Genomic DNA, 22,724 nt, shown 5'->3' on the forward strand with positions numbered 1-22,724 from the left:
ATATCAGTCCCACTAGTCTGTAGCTCCTACAGAATTGAAATTCTGCAGTGCACAATTTTAGCACTTAATTAAAGCAGATTTATGATTTTTTTTCCTTTTTTTATTGGAGTAAAATTGCTTTACAATGTTGTGTTAGTTTCTGCTGTATAATGAAGTGAATCAGCTATATGTCTAAATATATATCCCTTCCCTCTTGGACCTCCCTCCCACACACCCCCGTCCCACCCATTTAGGTAGTCACAGAGCACTGAGCTGAGCTCCCTGCACTCTCTTTCTCTTTTCTTCTCTATCCATCCACTCTGTGAAATGAATATTTGGCCATGCTATCTGTATGTGCCCCATGAGTTTCTCAAACCACACACATGATGTTACTCTGAGCCTCTACACAAGGCATTAACACCAGCCAGCCCTATTGAATTCAGCTAGCTGGGGGCAGGGGGGGTGGCTGGGGCAATACGTTCCTCATCTCATTTCCTTCACCATCTCACCCCATTTCATTCCCTTCACAGTCACTTGCCCCAAATGAATAAATATCTTGCACCAAAAAAAATAAAGTTTTGTTGAAACCCTTGGGGGAGTTTCAGCTTTTTGAGCACAAATCACCTCCTTGAATGGCCCTGCAATAAACCTTTCTCTGCTCCAAACTCCGGCATTTCAGTTTGTTTGGCCTCACTGCGCAATGGGCACACAAACTTGCTCTGTAACATCCCCATCCAAGGCATAGGTTTGGAAGAAAGAAGTGGTCTTTGAATATCAGTATATCATTTATCCTGTACAATGCACACCTGAAAATCTGATGAATCACTTTGGGCAAGATCTCTGTAAGGATTGACAAAGTCTCAAGTAGTGAAGGTGTTAATCACCACTTTTCAGTAGGAAAATAAAAGGGCTATTACTAGTCCTTGAAGATAAATAGAGCAAGTGGCCCAGATAATATTCCTTTTTAGATGTTAAAAAATTTTTAAAAAAAGATTCAAGAAATAGTAACAGCTGCTGTTTTATTTATTTATTTATTTATATTTTTGGCTGCGTTGGGTCTGTTGCTGCGTGCAGGCTTTCTCTAGTTGCAGCGAGTGGGGGCTACTCTTCATTGCGTTGTGTGGGCTTCTCATTGTGGTGGCTTCTCTTGTTGTGGAGCACGGACTTTAGGCACACAGGCTTCAGTAGTTGTGGCACATGGGCTCAGTAGTGGGCTCTAGAGCTCAGGCTTGGTAGTTGTGGCACATGGGCTTTGTTGCTCTGTGGCATGTGGGATCTTCCCAGACCTGGGCTCAAATCTCTGTCCCCTGCATTGGCAGGCAGATTCTTAACCACTGCACCACCAGGGAAGTCCCAACAGATGCTGTTTTAGAGCTTTGACTATCACTGGCCCAATTGCTTTATATGCATTGTTGAATTTGATCCTTCCAACAGCCCTATGCAGCAGGTATGCTATTATCATCTCCATTTTACTGATGAGAAAACCGAGACTTAGAGAAATTAACTAGTTTGTCCATTGCTGTGTAACTAGCAAAGACGGAATTAAGATTCAAACCTCAGTGTGCCTGTTTACAAAGTCCATGTTTTTTAAGCATGAAGTATGTTTTACGGTCTCCCCAAAGTGAAACTGAATTCAGTGGAGAGGGAGTAAATGCAGAATTCCTGCTTTCAAATTTGAATATAAATAGAATCACAGGGGCAGACCTTAGAGATACCCTGCAGTCTCCCTGCCTGGATCATTTTCTTTTGGCAGTTTCAAAGCAGCCTCTGAATCTCCCATTTGAGTATGACTTAAACCATTACCTTCTCATTTTGACATGTTTAGTAAAGGAGGAAAGAGAAACCAACAGAAGTCCTTTCTGCTAAGTCATTGTTTCATACTTAACCTTCAAAGTTACTTGATCTAAGACTTAGTATGCACAAGTTAGCTGACTGTATGTACCAAGGCTGATGAATTGAAGCCCCAAAGAAAAAAGCAGGTCCTCAAATTTCTTAGGCATCGTTTAAGATGTCAAATGATTGAATAGCAGCGCCAGTTATGGGTGTTTCCAACATTGGTCTAGATATAAAAGGCTTGAATTCGTCTACTGCTATTACTTTTATATTGTTGCTTGAAGTTCTGTGACTCTAGCAGAAAAGTGCAAGTTTACTCTTTTTATCTATTAAATAGCTTGATCTCCATAAAAAAAAAAGGTAGGAGAGATCCACTAAAAGAAAAGTCTATTCTAAGTCCCTCCCATTGGGACAACATAAACTACTTCTTCAGTTACTTTTGTCTTCTGAATATATCATTATTTAGTCTTATCACTGAGCCCTGTTGCTACATATCTGGTAGCCTCTCCTTTAAAAAACAGTTCAACCTCAAGATTTTTAGATTAAGTACAGATTATTTAAATTCTCTTTGCACAAATCAAATTGTAGTATCTCTACAGTAAATTTCTTTAAATCCAATACATATTCACTTAACAAACTTCTTTTCCCCCTTCTATAGCATGAATCACAGGAATTTAACAATATATAAAAGGAGTACCAGAGGTGACAAAACATGTTTGCTGCCTATTATATACCCCTATATTATTATAAGACTAGTACCAATAGATAGTAACAGTAAATCAAATAAATAATGAGCATTTCATTTTCTTATATATTGCCTGAACCCCCAAATTTAAACATCCATTTTCTCTGTCTTGCCGGGATTTTAAGTATTTTCTAAGTATCTGTTAGGGAACATGAAAAACATCTTTCACTTCCTTGAGGTCAGTAGATCATTCAGTTAATCAATACACATTTATTGCTTGAGTTTTACAGGGTAAGGGAAAACAATATATTAGATTTTTTAACACAAGCTTCAATGTCCAACTGGCTAGCAGACACCAGAAAATAAAAATCTAGATCACCTTGTTTTGGCTGTATGTTGGTAAGGCTACATTCTCTTAAACACTGAGAACATCAAAATGGGAAGGTAAATAAATTGATAATTTTTCAGTAGCAGGTATAACAACATAGCTTTTCATGTCTCTTTTCAGTCAATTTTATTTTATTATGGCATAATTTTTACTGTCTTGTAATAACTGCTTATTTACATGATTCACTTTCAAGGACACAATCTTTTTTATAAAGTATATACATCTATTTTTCATTCTTTGATAGAGCAATGTTCTCCATGTTCATTGTTATAGGAATAAGCTTGTTTCATTGTCTGAATTGTAATGATTAGCAGAATCTTTCTATAGGCTGTTACTGTATCTTAATAGTGTCTACACTACAGCATCTACAAAAGTAGAAAAGTAAATGTGAAGCTGTCATGGTCTGAATCATTAACCCCACCTCCCCACTAGTTTCTCTCCCCAAGGAGTACAGGAACAGAAATACAGCAGTTTGAATTATAGATTTGATTTTTAAAGGTCCATGGTAATATTATTTAAGTTTAGGTGGCATTTCATCTTAAAACTACAGTGTGCAACCTTCAAGTCATGTTCAGAAGGATATAAAACAGACTAAACAATCACAAGGGGATTTTATTTCAATGAACAAAAGACACAGGTTCATTTATTAAAAATTAAAAAATAAAATAATATATGCCAGGAATCCCAACAGCATTAGGATTATTAGGCAAAACCAGAAGCATTGTCACATTACCTTAGAGAATATATTTCTGAACAGAAAATAAACTTGAGTGAATACAAATGACTGTAATTTATTGAAATTTGCATCAAGTTTATAGATCTTGACATACTAAGTAATGCCAGGGGGGGGGAAACATAGAAAGAGGGCTAAAACTAGCATATTTCATAGGATCAATGCAGGGATCAGGTGTTACATTTGTCAATGAAATAAAAGCAGAGGAAAGCTGGGAAAAAGCCAAGGAGTAAAATTCAAATGCAGAAGTTCTAAGTGCACTCCTTGGAGGGAAGTTGATGTTACATGTGGGTCAGTGTGTATGAGAGAAAAGAAAATAATGTATACAGTCACTTGCAAACTTGCTGATGCTCAGAATGTATACTTTATTCACTATTAAAACTGAATGTGCTCTTCAATTATATTTACAGTATAGATTAACTGGGGGCATTTCCTGTCTGCTTCAAAAATTTCTTCTAAGGATTAAAATTTTTAAATACAGGCCACTTGAGAGTTCACCTGTTTTGGCCTCTTCACCTCTTTAAGTTTTTTATGTGCTTCCATGATAAAAGCTCAGAATCGAAATATTATAAATGATACAAGGGTGTGTGTGTGCTTAATATTCCCAAAAGTTGTTTATTTGGAGTTCTTCTGCATTTGGGTTTCAACTAACCTTTCAGTTCCTGACAATCAAAAATGACTTTTGATCTTTAATCCATTTCCCTTATGTACTCTTTCCCCCAAATGGAAGTTCTCAAGGTAATCCAGTTCAACCTAAAACTGATCCAATTCAAATTAAATTTTTTTCCGTTGATATTGAGGCAACTCTGTTAATCAGGGCATGCTATCTTCAGGAAGAGAAAAATATTGTAGGAAGAAACTATTATGTAAAACAGGAGATCTGGTTTCCAACTCTACCACTTACTACCTACGTGAGGTTGTGATATAATAACTATTACTGCTGATGAGGGTCTGCTGAATACAAATCACTGTGCTTTTTTAAAAAAAAAAATTAACAAATGTGTTATTGATCCTAATCCTACTCGTATTATCCTACTCTTTGGATTCCAGCTCCAACCAGAAATCTTTCCTGATTTCCATTCCCAGTCAAATGTAATCGTTTTTCCATGATCATAGTATTGTTACTTATTCAAGTATTTAGCACCTATTTATTTCTATTTTATTTTATAATTAGTGGTTAGCACATTTTTTCTTACTAGGTTGTAGGCTATTGGAAGACAGGGCCTGCATTTTTTTTTCTTTTTTCTTTTTCATGGTTTTATTTCCAGTATTTGCCTCAGTACTTAGCACAAACTAAATACTCAATAAATGTTTTTTTGAATTATTGTGTTAAGTGACAATAAAGCAAGAAATAAATAGTATGAACGGCTTACTTTGGAAAATATTAGACCAAGCAGAGAGAGTGGGACATATGGCACAAATAATTTATTTACCTTCATTTAGAGCAAAATGCATTTTGTATGGGTGTAAATTATATTGCCTCAGAAGAGCTAACTCTCAAAGACGTTTTCATTAGAATAGTAAAAGAAAAACTTTGCATTTGACATGTTGTAAAACTCCCTTTCAAACTAACAACAGAGCTTTAAAAGTCGTTATAATAGAAAAAATATCAACAGAAGCCCAATATGTTTCTATGCTATATATTAACAACAATGCCAAACTCTCAGAGGTGATGCAACGGAGAAGAGGAAGGGCAATTGTGTTGGAGGAGAACACACACAGAATTCTCAGAGCACACTTGAGTAGCCAAGACATAAACATTTTAGACAGAGCAAAGGTAAATGATGCCTAGGGAGTGTATTCTGTGATTAAGTACCACTTTTAAGTGGTTGCTGGAGTTGTTGTTCATTTAATTATTTTCTTGTATAAGTACATGCATTAAACGCTTCCAAGGATCAAAAAAGTCTGCAATATTTTTATCCTCCTTTTCCCATAAACATTCTCTACTACCATCTCCTTAGGGCATCAGGGAGAAGGTATGCTATGCTGGTCAAGTAACCCCAGTGTTGCCTTCAAGTATCATACACTGAAATAAGCATGACTGCCTCAAAGAGTCAGCACAGACATGCGACTGAATATTCATCTTGCCTTAACTCTAAACATACCTCGATTAGATACTTCTTCATGTTGTCCTATGGTCAATAGGGGAGGGAGGTTAGGGGCTGGGATGCAGAGGTGTTGCCATTCTTATTCCTTGCAGCAGAACACTTGAGATGCTCCCTTACAACCAATTTTTTCTACAAATGAAGGACACCTTAAACTTACACAAAGTTACATGTTGGTTATATCTCAATAAAACTGAAAAACAATGGCCCAAGAGGTCCTCACAGTTATCTCTCATGGTCCAAATAACATGTGCATTAAAGAGGCAAGGCAGATCACTAAATCCTCTCTTTGTGTACCTTCAGTACTTATGCCTAGCAAGCAGCTTCCTGTTATTGTAAATACACAGAACATAAAAGTAGCTCACGTATGAACAGATGCCTTAGAAATAATCCACCCTCAAAATTATGTTATGGAGCATTTTAAGAGATCAGTTGATAGTATTGAGCAAATTACTTATAGTTGATTTTTCAAATGTAGCTTTAATTAGGATGTCAGTTATTGAGGTCTCCAAGCGGCAGAGTTCATTTGATCATGATTCAGATTTAGCCTCATGTACCAAGAACACTGATGGAATTCTGAAGAGCAGCAGTGATGATGGATGGAAAGTGAAACTGTCAGCTTTGCTCCTTGGGTCTCTTGTTCTATTAAGTCCTACCATTTGACCCCTTGCCAAAGAAGGGCAGAGTTTAATGCATTAGTTATTTTAGAGGCTAAGTAATCTTCCTCTTTAGAGACTTCAAAACAAAAATGGAAACCTCACTATGAGATGACACAGGCTGAAAGAGAGAGCAGCATGGACTTTTTGAGAATAATTGGATAAAGAAATAAACAAAGCCGCATTACATTATAAAACACTGATTTGTGGCCTGTTGTTCAATAGGTGAAACACATATATACATGCATACATATATATAAGATTAAATATATATTAATATATAATTTAATTAACATTGATTGCATATTTACTGTGTGCCAGATATTGTACTAAGTACTTTATACAGGTTATGTATATAATCTACATCAATTCCTGATAAAAGGGATGTATTAGTGTTGTCATGACAAATGATGAAAATAAAACTCTGAGCTATTAAATAGTTTGGCAAAGATTATATAACCAGTCAGTGGCAATGCTGGTATTTAAACCCAGACTTGATTTCAAAGTGCAAATTCTTATCCAACATGATATATTGCCTCTTCAAAAAAAGTGCAGGTGAATACCAGTGCTTAGGGGAGAGAAGAATATTTTGCCTTGCACCAGAGAACTCTTACTGAATTCAAGATACTATACTAGGTATGGAGTCATGAGTTGAAAACCATCCTTGCTCTCAAAGAACTAACATTTAAATGGGAGAATAAGACATGGGCACAGATATTTGAAATGTAAGTCTGTGTGTGATAAGAAGCCTTGAGAGGTACATACACAGTGCTACGGGAGCTCAGAGAAGGAAGAACTAATAGCCAGTTGGGTGGATTGAAAAGTATTTCATGTGGTACCTTAAAAGATGAGTACTATGCGAATGGTTAAGCACAGGAGGAGATAAGGGAGAAGCATTGTTTGGAAGGGGAAAAATAGATACAAATAAATAGGTAGGGAAGAATAAGAAAACTGAAGGAAGAGTAAAGAGTATAGTTTGATTGGAACTTAAGGTAGGCATTGCCTTCCAATCAGTATTGGAATTTAGGATGAAAAATATTGTAGATCTTCGAGAATAGACAGATAGGAGAAATCTAGGAGAGGGGAGAGGAGACGATGTGTAGTTCATGTGATGTGTTTTTGCAGCCTTATCGTAAAGAATATGTAGATGAAATATATTTGGAAACTCACTGATGAATTCTTTCTAAGATAACTCAAATCTGATCAAAGATCTTTGGTAGGAACCTGGTGAGAGTTTCAATATGAGCACAAAGTCTTCGTTGCCCTACTCATTTTTCAATAACTTTAGTTAACAAAAAAGAGCTCTATATCACTGAGAAGGGCTGACAACTGCAGAGGGATCAGGATGTTCTACAATGTATGCTAATAGGAATTAGCAGCAGGAAATAGCAGCAGGGGAGAAGGACTATCTACTGGAAAGTCAAAGAAAACAGAAAACAGACAAAATAAAAAGGAAAATCTTTAGTGTCAAAGGCATGCAAACTTCTAAATTGCTCTAGCATTGTTTCCCTGACATTCATCCAGGCACTAATGTTAAATGGAGCAATTTGACATTGTTGCATTTGAGACAGAATGAATTCTACACAAACAAGGCCCGGGATGACAGATTTACTATTCAGATTGTTATCTGCCAAAATCGTGAGGTAAAATATTTCCACATCACATTAAGGAGCTCCCTGCCATTATATATTCCTTAAAAAAATTATATATACATATATATATATATATATATGTAATGAGGGTAATAGTTTATACCACATTTATGCTGGAAATCAACAATTGGTCTAATGATTAGATCATAGAATAGACCTATGGATGAGATTTTGATAAAGTTTACTTTTGTTTTTACTAATTTTTAACTTAGCTCTAGATTATATCAGCAGGTGTATCAAAGTAATTTAGAGACCTTATGCACTTGTTACTATGAATCCGAGCAAACTCAGCAGTGTTTCCTCAAAGAGAATTTCTTTACTTTAATTTGCTTATAATAGTTTTAGATTAGCCAAAAGGAAGTATTTTAAGGATATAATTTCATGCTGATCTGAGAAACTGATATATAAACTTGAATCAACTGGAATTTTTTTCCTTCAGGTTATCTCCTATCAAAATGAAGAGACAAGGACATATGATGTCTCTGGCAATTACCTACTTTTCCTTTATATATACTTCTGAAGGTTGTCAGCCCACTGAACTGTAGGAGGTGAATGCCAATTCTACTTTTGGCTTGAAATGATCTGCACCATATCTGGGAGTATTTTAAGATGCCCAGTCATCTCACTACCTAAGTGCAGAGTGTGGTGTGCTAGGGTAGGCCATGGAAACCTGAACATCCATGTTTGTTAATGGCAGTTTCACTAGCCCAGCTCATGTGCCTGGAATTTTCCCCAGCTTCTTGTTTTACTTCCCAACTTTTAGAAGGGATTGGAAAAAAATAAAAAAGAATTGGATATCTGCGTATTGAACATCTATTGGGTGCTTGCCTTAGAATATATTGTGTTAACCCTCATAGCAGTTCTATAAGAATTATATAAATATCGTCATATTACAGATGTGGAAACAAATTCAAATACTTTATCACTGGCCCCAGGCTTCACACATAGTTAATGGGAGAGCCATTGGCTGGAGTCTTACTACAAAGAGAACCCAATAATATGGTTGCCTGACCATGATTATCAGCACTGTTTAAATATCTTTTCTATAGAACCCCTCCCACTAGTTCAGGACCTTTGGTTCCTGAAGTTAGTCCAAATTCATCATATTTCCCCTTGGGAATTCTAATTTGCTTGCTGATAGTTCTCCTGTGAGGATCATACCCTTAACCTGAACAGTGCCCCCAACTCTAGCCCTACCTAATTTGATGTTTATTCCTCCTTCATGTGGCTTACTTTTAATTCCCAACATGCTTTATTTGTGAGCCTACATGATAGATAAACCAAGTGATAAGCTTTTAGCACTTTGATTTCAGTGTCATCAAAAAGGTTTCATCTGTGATTACAAATACAATTTATTTTGCTTGGGTGCTAGGCATTGCTAGAGGATTCATGTGAAGGCTGACAATTCATAATCCAGATTCCATGTAAAGAAATGATTAATATGGTAAAAGTAGGTTCATCCTTGATTTCTTCCTTATGTTTTGAAAATTGAGACCTTTTTTTATTCCTATGAATTACTATTGTAAATAATGATATTTATGGTATATATTTATTTTCTACTTTAAAGCTTAATAACCAGTGGATATTAAACATCATATTTAGCAATTTCTTTTCAAAACTGGTTGCCAATATTTTGTAGTCTAAGAGCTCCAGAAGGATGGTCCCTATCTGTTGCAGTGTGTATTCATCTGCTGTGGGTGCTCACAAGCCTTTTATCTGTGAACATGGCACAAATCTGCTATGCTGCTGAGATTCACAAATAAGCCATGGAATCAGTGGGATGTCAGGTCACAAGTGGGATGCATGTTCACTGAAGAGACATTCTCTATGAATATAATAAGAATGGGAGGTAGTGTGCAGTTGGGGAAGAATCATGAACTTTAGAATCAGAACATTAGAGTTTGAATCCCCTAACACTCGCTAGCTGTGCAAACTTAGGTGCATTATTCAACCTCTCTGAGTCCCAGTTTCCTCAACTAAGAAAAGCAGATATTATAGCTACACCTCAACAAAACTGCTGTAGGGACTGAAGAAAAGGAAATAATTACTGTGGAGCACCTAGCATGATGCTTTTAGTAGTCACTTAAAAATAAAAGTCATTAATGACTAAAAGTAAAGTACTCACACCACTAACGGTCAAGGGCAAAGGCTAAATCTTAGGAGTCTGGTTGGAGAACAACATTGAGTATTTTCCATATGTCTGAAAATAAAACATTATATATATGAGGCTTCCTATTGTGTCAAGACTTACCTCTAAAGTTGGCTTGGCATTTTAAGGCCTTCCACAAAATAATCCTAGAAGATGAAAATAACTCTTAAAAGTTCCCAGATTAATCTTTGGAAAAATTCTGATCTCAGATTCTTGCATTATCATTAGCTTACATTCCCATAGAGCATATACTTTTCTCTACAACATGAAGAAATCATAACAAGAAAAAAAACGCATCCTGAATTTCCAGCCAAAAGATAAGTGCTTTGATCTTTGAGGAAAACATGAATTATGAAGTGTGTAGTTCAAAAATTTTTTTTAAATAAGTGTATATCTTAAAAGCATTATCAAAATTATCATCTGATGTGAAACCGAGGCTGGCAACTAAAGGAAGTTAATGGTATGTGCACCTTGGAAAATGTTTTGTGGTTTCATGACCCCAATGAATTTTTTTCAAGATACTTTTCCTGCTAATGAAGAAACATTACAAGTCACCCCATTGAGTAGACACATATTGAAATCAAAACAAAATGTTGCCTAAGTGTAGTCTAATATTTCATGATTTAATTATGCACAGTCTAGGAAGGCAGCTTTCTTGAATTATCTATTTTTTTTTCCTTGCAAGAGAAGTAAAGACACTAGTGTTGACCCTTAACCTGAACATCTAAACTTTCCTTTGGAGTCCTTTGGACTTATTCTATCAGTAGTTGTAGGCCATTTAGAATATGAAAGAACTGTAAGAGCTGGTTTTACTTTATGAAAACTGATTTGCCAAAGCCCTGTGGATTTCCTAACCATGCTGCGGTCAAATATAAGATTAGTGTAGCAATTCCTTCATCAAATGACTTTTCTGTTAACATATCGAATTAATGATCCTGTTAGCCACTATTCCAAGATTACAAGGTAATTCTTTAAAACCATTGGAATTCTCATGCATTCTATTACTGTTAATTAACCTTTCTCATCCTGCAGAAAGATTTTCATTAAGGATCATCATTGTAGATTTAATATGTCTAAAAATTGCATTTTTCTGATTATTTTAAAACCTCATATTCTTTATGATCCACACGTTCTTTTATTTTCATTCCAACATCATAACGAGGTCATCTTCCTGTATCATATGCAAATACAAGCAGGTGTTCTAACTGACTAGAAAATTATGTTAATTTAACACTAGAAAGAGACTCCTTTTAAAATGTTTCTTGGGGACCACCTTCCATTATTGCTGTTCATTCGTGGTGAGAAATTATTAAGCAGTTGTTACAAAGATGAGCTTTAGAGCCAGACCCAGGGAGTCTGCATCCTGTCTTTAGTACTTGCCATCATCTCTTGGTGCCCCAACTTCCTCATCTACAAAATAGGGTTAATGATAGCAATAATAGGTTTAATAATAGTTATAAGTTTGTAATGATAATTCAATGAGTTAATGTTTTAATTGCTTAAAAGACCACCTGATATGTAGTAAGTTTATATAAATAAATAAAAGAAATAAATTGTTAAATAAAAGAAATAAATTCCATTGCCACATATGACTTCTGTCATCTTTCCAAAGTAAAAATTTGCTCTACTTTTCTTATTTATCTTGTATCACTTCACAGTGTTTGAACTATTTCATTTACTTTCTGTGCCAGAGGTGAACTGTGTTCTTTGTAGGAGACATAAGTCACTAGCTGTGGGTGTTAAGGTTTGGGGAGTTAATGTCAAGCAGTGGGTCCATTCCCCACTCATATATTCTATAGCAGTTGCCTAATACTACTGTTCTAAGCTATTTATTTCTCAATGAATATAAGTCATGATCACAATACATCTGGATTTAATGAACTACAGTGGCAGCCAAGTTAATGTCTATATTCATAATCAGACTGTCCTCAGAACTGTTTCACAAGCAAGGCCATTGTAATTGAAAGTCACAGAAAGCCACAGAAAGACTTCCCCCAGATATACTAGTTTTATTTTGCTTCAAGTTTTTGACAGAATGTTATTCAGTTTTAGACTTGCTAGCACACAGAGCATTGTGATTACTAAGAATCAGAGGCAGGGAAGGTGACTGGGGGTGGAGAATTTAATATGCAAGGGGAAAAGATCGAGTTATTATAGAATGCTGCATTACCAAAAAATAAGAATTCCACATGAACTGACATATGTAAACAGCATGTGAAAAGCTGGTCAACGGCCATTTCCAAGTAGCTCTCTATTTCCCCTAGTACTACACAGATGCTAGGAGGTTAGCTACAGTGAATGTTTCTGACCCCATTGTTGTCCACTGCACATTGAAAAGCTGCTATGCGTGATTTGATTCCTTTTCCAATGTTATTTAAAAATCACATTAATTTTAAAAAATCTAACTGGGAACTTCAAGACTTGCACCCTAGTTGTACACATATTTTCTAATGATTCTAAGAAAAGTGCTAAAGGAAATGTACTTACAAAGATATTTCTTGTAAGGAAATGGACACTTTCATTTTGATTTTCTTTGGTCAAATAATAAGTTGACCTATTTCATGATTCACAAGTTACTTTAATTAGTTGAACAGTTGGCTTTTACAGCTAAGAATCATTCTGCTTTATGGGACTCCATTGTAGTATTTGCTCATTTAAAAGAAATAAACCCTCCAAGTCACCATCTGTATCATGACTTTAATTGTCATCTGAATGGTAGACGGAAGCATTATCAAAGAGTTTAAAGATTTCAATGGAGGAATAGAAATAATTTAATTTTCAGGTTACACTCTAGTTTCAGTAGTTTCTCTTTTTAGATTGTTGTTTTTGAAATCCCACAAATGAGTATCGACTGTCTTGCTAAATATAAGGAACCATAAAAGCTTATTCATAAAACATATATTTTATTTAAACTTTTCAGAGGCAAGCACAATGTTTACCAAAAACAAGGTTGGAAAGTCCCTATCTGTATCATATTCATGGTAATTCTATGCAGTGCAATCCACCACTCTATGACACATCTTAAATTTCAACTGAAGTCTTAGGCAGTAAGGACAATCAAGGTTCTCAGATACCTAAAAGATACACCCAATAAAAAAACCTCAAGCAAAATGAACCCACTACAGGGATATCAGTTTAGTGTTTTGTGACAACCTAGAGGGGTGGGGCAGGGAGGGTGGGAGGGAGACGCAAGAGGGAGGGGATATGGGGATATATGTATACATATAGCTGATTCACTTTGTTATACAGCAGAAACTAACACAACATTGCAGAACAATTATACTCCAATAAAAATGTTAAACAAAAAGAAATAATTGTGTCTCTAACAAGATTTTAGGTTTGTAAACAAACAAGAGAATCAGTAATCAGCAAGAAATTAGTAGAATTACTTATATTGCACTCCTTTTAGTAGAATACAATCAGGAGTAACTGGCTAGGTAAAAAATATTGCTCATAGAGCAATGTCTTATTCATAGAGGAAGAGTGTTACATAACAATGTCTAATTTCATCTGTCATCTAGCTATTTATCCTAGTCCTACCTCTTGTCACATTAGTAGTTCAAATCTTTGGACCTTAAAGTACACATTTTAAAATTGTGTACTTTTCCTCAAAACATCTATTCTGAAGACTGCATAGCCTCTTAATCAAGGATGTAGACGTGGATTCTATCAGCGTGTATTCTAAATCCTCACCAATTTTCTTGAGACTGAATCAGAGGTGCAAGCCCAGAAAGTCAGTTTGAAATTTGGCAAAACTTCATGAATTCGGACTTGAGTAATTTAAAGCTAGTAACAATTTGGACAGCTCCTGGGTTGCAATGAACCTTTATTTAATTAACCATTTCTTCCCACAGGGCATGTATTAATTCTGTAACTCTTCCTAAAGAGCATACATTAACACTGTAAAATATTGTAGGATGTTATTGTTATAGAACACATGACTTCCATGAATTTCAGAAGCACTCATCAAATATAAATGGTAAGCAATATGATTCTCTTCTCACTCCATTTGGGTTGTTTTTCTAGTACTCTATATATGCATTTATGTATCTACATTTTTAAAATTTATATCCTTTGTAACAAATAAATGACATTTGAAAATAATTGGATAGAGGATAATTTACAGTTATTAATTTGGCACCCAAGGGGTCAAATTCAGGACCTCTACATTATGGACAACAGTAAGTAAACCAGCCACAGAATAATAAATGGCCAACAAATGTTTAGATTGGTGTCCTCACTTCATTTTTAAATTCCCCTTATGGCCTCTATAAAGAAAACAAATTTGAGGGGATTTCTTAGTCACATTTTGAGCTGTCCTGATTGAAATGAGAAAAAGTGGATTCTTTAAAAATACCTTATAACATAATTTCCTTTAAAATTCAAACTGGTTTCTTTCAGGGAGGTCTTACTAAAATTTGCCTAATTAGCAAAAAATCAAATTGTCCTATATTATGCTAAACCTTAAATTTAAGTCATATTGTAAAAAAACAGTTCTCAAATTTTTTTCACTCCATGACCTCATGACTAGACAAATATCAGTAGAATAGACAACCATTTAGAAGATGCTTTTTGAGAAATACTTTTACCTTATGCAACAAATAAACTACCTCCAATATTATTATCAATCTATACTAGGAAGAAATATGCATTTACTATCATATTTTCACACTAAAGTCCAACCTAAAGTCACCTAAAGAAACTTCATGGAATACATATTGAGAAATACATCTTAAGAAAGGTTTTTAACTCTTCCAAAATATAGCAAAGGGAAGAAGACTCCCAAACTCATTATATGAGGCCACCATCACTCTGATACCTAAACCAGAAAAAGATGTAACAAAGAAAGAAAACTACAGGCCAATATCACTGATGAACATAGAAGCAAAAATCCTCAAAAATACTAACAAACAGAATCCAACAGCACATTAAAAGGATCATACACCATGATCAAGTGTGGTTTATTCCAGGAATGCAAGGAATCTTCAATATATACAAATCAATCAATGTGATACACCATATTAACAAAGTGAAGGAGAAAAACCATATGATCATCTCAATAGATGCAGAGAAAGCTTTCAAAAGAATACAGCACCCATTTATGATAAAAACCCTGCAGAAGGTAGGCACAGAAGGAACTTTCCTCAACATAATAAAGGCCATATATGACAAACCCACAGCCAACATCATCCTCAATGGTGAAAAACTGAAATCATTTCCACTAAGATCAGGAGCAAGACAAGGTTGCCCACTCTCACCACTCTTATTCAACATAGTTTTGGAAGTTATAGCCACAGCAGTCAGAGAAGAAAAAAAATAAAAGGAATCCAAATCAGAAAAGAAGACGTAAAGCTGTCACTGTTTGCAGAAGACTTGATACTCTACATAGAGAATCCTAAGGATGCTACCAGAAAACTACTAGAGCTAATCAATGAATGTGGTAAAGGAGCAGGACACAAAGTTAAAGCACAGAAATCTCTGGCATACCTATACACTAATGATGAAAAAATCTGAAAGTGAAATTAAGAAAACACTCCCATTTACCATTACAACAAAAAGAATAAAATATCTAGGAATAAACCTACCTAAGGAGACAAAAGACCTGTACACATAAAATTATAAGACACTGATGAAAGAAATTAAAAATGATACAGATAGATGGAGAGACATACCACGTTCTTGGATTGGAAGAATCAACATTGTGAAAATGACTCTACTACCCAAAGCAATCTACAGATTCAATGCAATCCCTATCAAACGACCACTGGCATTTTTCACAGAACTAGAACAAAAAATTTCACAATTTGTATGGAAACACTAAAGACCCCCAATAGCCAAAGCAATCTTGAGAACGAAAAATGGAGCTGGAGGAATCAGGCTCCCTGACTTCAGACTATACTACAAAGCTACAGTAATCAAGAGAGTATGGTACTGGCACAAAAACAGAAATATAGGTCAATGGAACAGGATAGAAAGCCCAGAGATAAACCCACGTACATATGGTCACCTTATCTTTGATAAAGGAGGCAAGAATATACAGTGGAGAAAAGACAGACTCTTCAAAAAGTGGTGCTGAGAAAACTGGACAGGTACATGTAAAAGTGTGAATTTAGAACACTCCCTAACACCATACATAAAAATAAACTCCAAATGGGTTAAAGACCTAAATGTAAGGCCAGACACTATCAAACTCTTAGAGGAAAACACAGGCAGAACATTCTATGACATAAATCACAGCAAGATTCTTTTTGACCCATCTCCAAGAGAAATGGAAATAAAAACAAAAATAAACAAATGGGACCTAATGAAACTTAAAAGCTTTTGCACAGCAAAGGATACCATAAACAAGACCAAAAGACAACCCTCAGAATGGGAGAAAATATTTGCAAATGAAGCAACTGACAAAGGATTAATCTCCAAGATTTACATGCAGCTCATGCAATTCAATAACAAAAAAACAAAATACCTAATCCAAAAATAGGCAGAAGGTCTAAATAGACATTTCTCCAAAGAAGATATACAGATTTCCAACAAACACATGAAAGAATGTTCAATGTCATTAATCATTAGAGAAATGTTAATCAAAACTACAATGGGATATCATCTCACACCAGTCAGAATGGCCATCATCAAAAACTCTAGAAACAATAAATGCTGGAGAGGATGTAGAGAAAAGGGAACCCTCTTGCACTGTTGGTGGGAATGTAAACTGATACAGCCACTATGAAGAAGAGTATGGAGGTTCCTTAAAAAACTAAAAATAGAACTATCATACTACCCAGGAATCCCATCACTGGGCATATACCCTGAGAAAACTATAATTCAAAAGGAGTCATGTACCAAAATGTTCATTGCACCTCTATTTACAATAGCCAGGACATGGAAGCAACCTAAGTGTCCATCATCAGATGAATGGATAAAGAAGATGTGGTACATATATACAATGGAATATTACTCAGCCATAAAAAGAAATGAAATTGAGATATTTGTAGTGAGGTGGATGTACGTAGAGTCTGTCATACAGAGTGAAGTAAGTCAGAAGGAGAAAAACAAATACCGTATGCTAACACATATATATGGAATCTAAGAAGAAAAAAAAAAAAGATCATGAAGAACCTAGGGGTAAGATGGGAATAAAGACCCAGACCTACTAGAGAATGGACTTGAGGATATGGGGAGGGGGAAGGGTAATCTGTGATAAAGTGAGAGAGTGGCATGGACATATGTACACTACCAAACCTAAAATAGATAGCTAGTGGGAAGCAACCTCATAGCACAGGGAGATCAGCTCAGTGGTTTGTGACCACCTAGAGGGGTGCGATAGGGAAGGTGGGAGGGAGGGAGACACAAGAGGGAAGATATATGGGAACATATGTATATGTATAACTGATTCAATTTGTTATAAAGCAGTAACTAACACACCATTGTAAAGAAATTGTACTCCAGTAAAGATGTTAATAAAAAATAAATTGAAAAGAATGGTTTTTATATATTCCTAAAAATCAAGTAAAGGGAAATATCAAGTGTTTCCTTTCATACCTGTGGTTGGGGATGAGTCCAGATCTCCACAGTAGTTGTCTCTTTCATGGGTGTGCGAGATCGTATAACCTCCTTCATTGGCTTTACAAGGGGAACAAAATAGAAGTACTTATGTTTGTTAAAAGTGAAAAACATAGTACATTGCACACATGCATCAAATACAGGTAAGTAAAATAGTGCCTGGGTAAACATGTCTTTCTAGACATTGTAGTTATTGAGGACTTACAATGTGATAGGCACAGTTCTAGGTACTGGGAATAAACAAGAGAAAAAAAAAAAATCTTTTTCCCATGGAGCTTATAACTCATTGTTACATTTTAGAGTTCCGTTAAACATTTGAATGCAATTGTGGAGAGCAGTTTAAAACATTTAAATGGCTGAAATTTAAGTTGGAGAGACTTTCAGTCCAATGCTTTTACAACTCAGTGGCTTCAACAGCTTGTATTTGCAAATTTACAGTGTCTGAAATTAAAATCTATCCTGTGCATGCCACCACATCAGAAATTTGCTATCTATCATATAAAGATATTTAACAGTTGTTATAAATGCCAAGAAATTTATGAACCAATATAGAGATACTAGCATACCAACCAGAATAATTATCAAGATTTTGAAAAGATGATGTCTGTATCCATTTCATTTTCTTCAGGACAGAGAGTATATTCTCTATTTTTAAAATATTGAATGTATACTCTACACATTTCTATGTATGTGATTTTAGTATATGGGGGAAAGTGTTTGGTTAAAAATTTATCCTTTTATCTAGCCAAGGGAGAAATTTTTCAAGGAAGCTAAGAAAACCCAGTTTAGTGACTGTTGGAATCTCATGGGCTATAATAGCAGAATAGAGTAGCAGTGACAGAGACCTTATGTCACACTCTCAAGACTTCATACTGATGTTCGGTGTACTACCAATTAGAGTTATGTAATTATTACTTGAAAGGGTTTTGAGGGGGAGCATATTTGCCACCCCAAAACATGTTTCTGGCATAAGGATTATTTTAAGCTGATTATTTTTATGAAATAGCAGACATAAGAAAATCTCTGAAAACCAAGAGAAGTTACTCTTTTGTAATGGAAATTTACATTTATAAGGGAAATCTCCATTTGTAAGTGTGTCTCCCTCTCTGTACCAGGAAGTAAAGGATGACTAAATCTCTAAAATGTTCTCAGTGAAGTAGGCAATAGACCTAAATCTGCACAACAATCTTACCCTTGATTATTGTGCTTTTCCTCATAGCCTCCCATAACTGGCTGCCCTGCCCCCAACATCTTCTTTTGTCTTTATCTGAAGATGGTATTTAAGGTGATGGCTTAGGCCATTTCAGATAGTTACTCAGATTTCCTGGGTATCTCTCACATATACAGGAGGGATATATGCTATTAAACTTGTTTGTTTTTCTCCTGTTAATCTGTCTTTTATTATGAGGTTGGGGGGAGGGTCTCAGCCAAGAATCTGAAAGGGTGGAGGAAAAATTATTTTTCCTCCCCCACAGTTTTAAGTGCCCCATTCCTATTGCCTTACCATGACAGTTTATTTTTTATATTTTTATTATTCCTGCATGCCTATTAGGTCAAATCAAGAAAAGAAGAGAGTCCGATGTGGAACATCACATTTTTAAGGTCCAGTTGAGCAAGAATTATTTTGTTATCATTTAAATGGCAAATTGTGTTTATTCTGCAATGACACTATAGCTGTGACAAAAAGAATACAATACACGTTAATATTACAGACTAAGCATTCATCACAATATTCCAACTCACAGGAAAGCAACAGTTAGAAGAATTAGAAAATTAAAATGAAAGGTCTCATCATAGCAGAATTTCATCACAAAAATAAATGAAAATGAGTGACAAAAGTAAGTTTCTGAAAAGCTAATTTGTTAGCCAAGCAGAGAGAACCACTAACTGATGGTGAGTTACTAAACAGGGTTTGCTTACAACAGCAAAGAAATACATCTAGAGAAAACAAACTTAAGACTATTAGCGTTTCACCAAGTACAGTTACTCAAAAAGTTGAGGACATTGAGAGCAACAGCAATGGTAATTTTTTTTTTTTAAAGGAAAATGCTATGGAGTGTTTTTGCTTCATGAGTTAACAGATGTTACCAACAATGCTTAATTGCTGTTACTTGCTTGAGGAAGTGATACCAAGTTTGAAGAGATGGAAAAATTAGCCTCTATGAATGAACTGTCTGTGTGGAACAGAACAGGTAAGAATATTTTCAAAGAATTTGACAAAACACTAATTCAGTAAAACCTGATATGGGATCTGTTAAGGTGTGTTACAACTAATGGTGGGTGAAATATATGTTGCACAGAAAAAAAGTTTAGCTGGACCAATATACAATGCTTTGGAAAACATAGGGTGTTCAAAGCCTATGGCTGTTTATTGTATTATACATCAGCAAGTACTTTGTGCAAAATATTTGAGTCTATCATGTGTAATTGAACTAGGAGTGTCAATAGTGAATTTCATTCACTATTGCTAATGGAACCATTGTCATTCTGTGAACTTTTGTCAAAATTGCAAGTTGAATATCCTGACTTGCCTTACCATACAAGCAGTTGGATGGCTTATAAGTGGCAAAGGTTTATTTTTGAGCTCAGAGCCAAGACAGAAATTTTGCTGAATGAGAAGTACCCTTGACCACTATTATTGAATGCTGAATCACTCTGGCAATTGGTTTTTGTTGCAAACTTGATAACGTCTTGATAAATCATCCTAAAATTGTAAGGTAAAAGAGTGCTTATATGCAAAATTTATACTGCATTAAAGTCACTCTGATGACAACTAAAATTCTTTGAGTCACAAGTAATGGTAAGTTACTTTATACACTCCAGCCCTGTAGAAGTTAAAACAAGAAGCAGAATTTCCATTTGTGCACAAACTCAAATTTTCAATAGGTTGCAATAAATATGGAATTGAGGAGCTTTTATCTGTCAATTAGAAATGGTTAATCTTCAATGTAATGGCATGCTAAATGGCAGATATGAAGAAAATAATCTAATAGAGTTCTTCACATACCTACCAAGGATACATAGGTTGAGTTAAATCTATATGCTTGTGGATTGATATCAGTATTGGGCAGTACCTATCTGTGTGAAAAGACATTTTCCGAGATCAGATATACAAGTCCATTCATTTCATTAATAGTTCTCTATTACATAAAACATTGTACTCATTATTATTACACTTGATGATTTGAATATCATCAATTGAAATTTTGGGGGAATTTGGTTTCTCTTCTGTTACATATAAAACCTACTGAAACTGAGCAGGACCCTGTGGGGCTCCTGGGCACAAAAGTCTTTCTGCCTCCCCTGTTTCTTGTTTGTAGGAAATAAGCTTCATTCAGGTTCTATGACCATCCCTAGTTCCAAAGGGCAGGTTCAAACAGTTGTTAATCAGGGAAGGGAGAGGTTTGGGAGACAAGGGAGGAGCAGTCAAGAAATGATAGTGCAGCTTTGGGGCAGGGTCCTGGTTCCTCCTCAAGGGATATACATAACAATATTTTTGAGCTCTTCTGCAGAACTAAAACCCCCACAAAATGGAAGATATTAACTACTTGATGAAGCATTCTTCATTCCAGAGAAAAGGTCACAGTTTGATAACCTCGAGGGCCACTGAAGCCCATCATAAGACCACAGTGATGCCAGATGATCTCTGGATTGAAGGAATGCAAGCCCTGCATGCACCCCGATCCTTATCAGCAACCCTGCCCCCCTTGAACCATTACTATAAAACTCCTCAGAAGCCCCCATGGGTTGGGACACATAGTTTTCAGGGCATTAGCTTACTGTGGCCTGCTTCACCTGGCAAAGCAATAATGCTATTCTTTGCTACTTCACCCAAAACTCTGTCTCCAAGATTCCATTTGGTGTGACAGAGGTCAGGTTTCAGCAACACTACTCTGGCCCTTTACAGAAAAAGTTTGCTGATTTCTGATCTGCAGGAAAAGAAAAGACAAATTAATAACTATAATTAATGGACAAGTCTATGAAATAAGTAAAGTCTGGTAGACTCTAGATGCAGAGGTTGAAGAGAAGATTTTTTTGGCAGAGAGAGCAATATGGTCTAAGGTAGGGAAATCCAGGATGTGGTCTATATGACTGAAGATGTAACTGAATGATGGGACAGATGTATGAGAAAGTGAACTAAGCACATACTCCTGATGGACTTGCAAAGTCAGCTGGTGATTTTATAGTTATACACTAAGCAAAGAGGAAATTCTCAAATGTATTTGAGCAAAGTTCTGTGCTACAGTAGTTTCTAAGCAGATTTGTGCTCAGGTCTCAGATTTAACCTTATTTTTTAGACCAAGTCTACTAGAGTTGCATTTCCTATGCACAGTTTAAGAATCTGATTTTTAAATTTTCTGTCAATTGTGAGCAGTTTTATGTCTGTCTGTGTGGCACTCTGTCAAATGTATCATGCCACATTGTAGGGTAGCAAAATTTGCCACCCCAAAACTTATCTTTTTGACATGAGGATTAATTTAAGCTGGTTATTTCTAAGAAACAGAAAGCTCAGGAAGTTTTTCTTGTTCCTTCACCCTTAACTGCCTAAAAGCATTTAGATGAAGGGCCTATTCCCAGAATAGAGCTATAACCAGAGATATTTGCAAATAATATAAGCTTGGTGAGGTGGAGGAAACTCAACAGGGCCTCGAGATCAGAGTCCACTCTGTGTCCCATCCTCCCTGCTTGCCCCAGCAAACATTTGTTTACCAAACATTTGCTTTTCCATCTCCATGTCAATTGCCTTCCTCAGCATCGAAGCCCCAAACCACTACCCCCAACATCCTTCTTTGTCTATAGTCGAAGATGATATTTAAGATGAGAGTTTCAGCCATTTTGGGGAGTTACCCAGTTTTCTGGGATATCTCCCATGTATATATGTTATTAAATTTTTGTTTTGATTTTCTCCTGTTAATCTGTCTCAGGTCATTTTAACTCTTAGAACTGCCAGAAGAACTTAGAAGGACAGAGTAAAATTTTTTCC

General features: G+C 35.6%; 1 protein-coding gene across 6 annotated transcripts in view; it reads right to left on the reverse strand.

Annotated features, from left to right (window-relative positions):
- Positions 1-22,724, reverse strand: part of PCDH11X (protocadherin 11 X-linked) — a 779,467-nt gene that overhangs the window by 374,921 nt on the left and 381,822 nt on the right. For 5 of the 6 annotated variants that reach the window (XM_059049893.2, XM_067023489.1, XM_067023487.1 and 2 more), the window contains one exon: positions 17,720-17,800. The exons of the other annotated variant lie outside the window; for it this stretch is intronic. In XM_059049893.2, the coding sequence (XP_058905876.1) occupies positions 17,720-17,800 (81 nt within the window). The remainder of the gene's footprint in view (positions 1-17,719; positions 17,801-22,724) is intronic. 6 annotated transcript variants of the gene reach the window in all.

Source organism: Kogia breviceps, chromosome X (genome assembly GCF_026419965.1).
Source record: "Kogia breviceps isolate mKogBre1 chromosome X, mKogBre1 haplotype 1, whole genome shotgun sequence".
Taxonomy (NCBI): Eukaryota; Metazoa; Chordata; class Mammalia; order Artiodactyla; family Physeteridae; genus Kogia; species Kogia breviceps.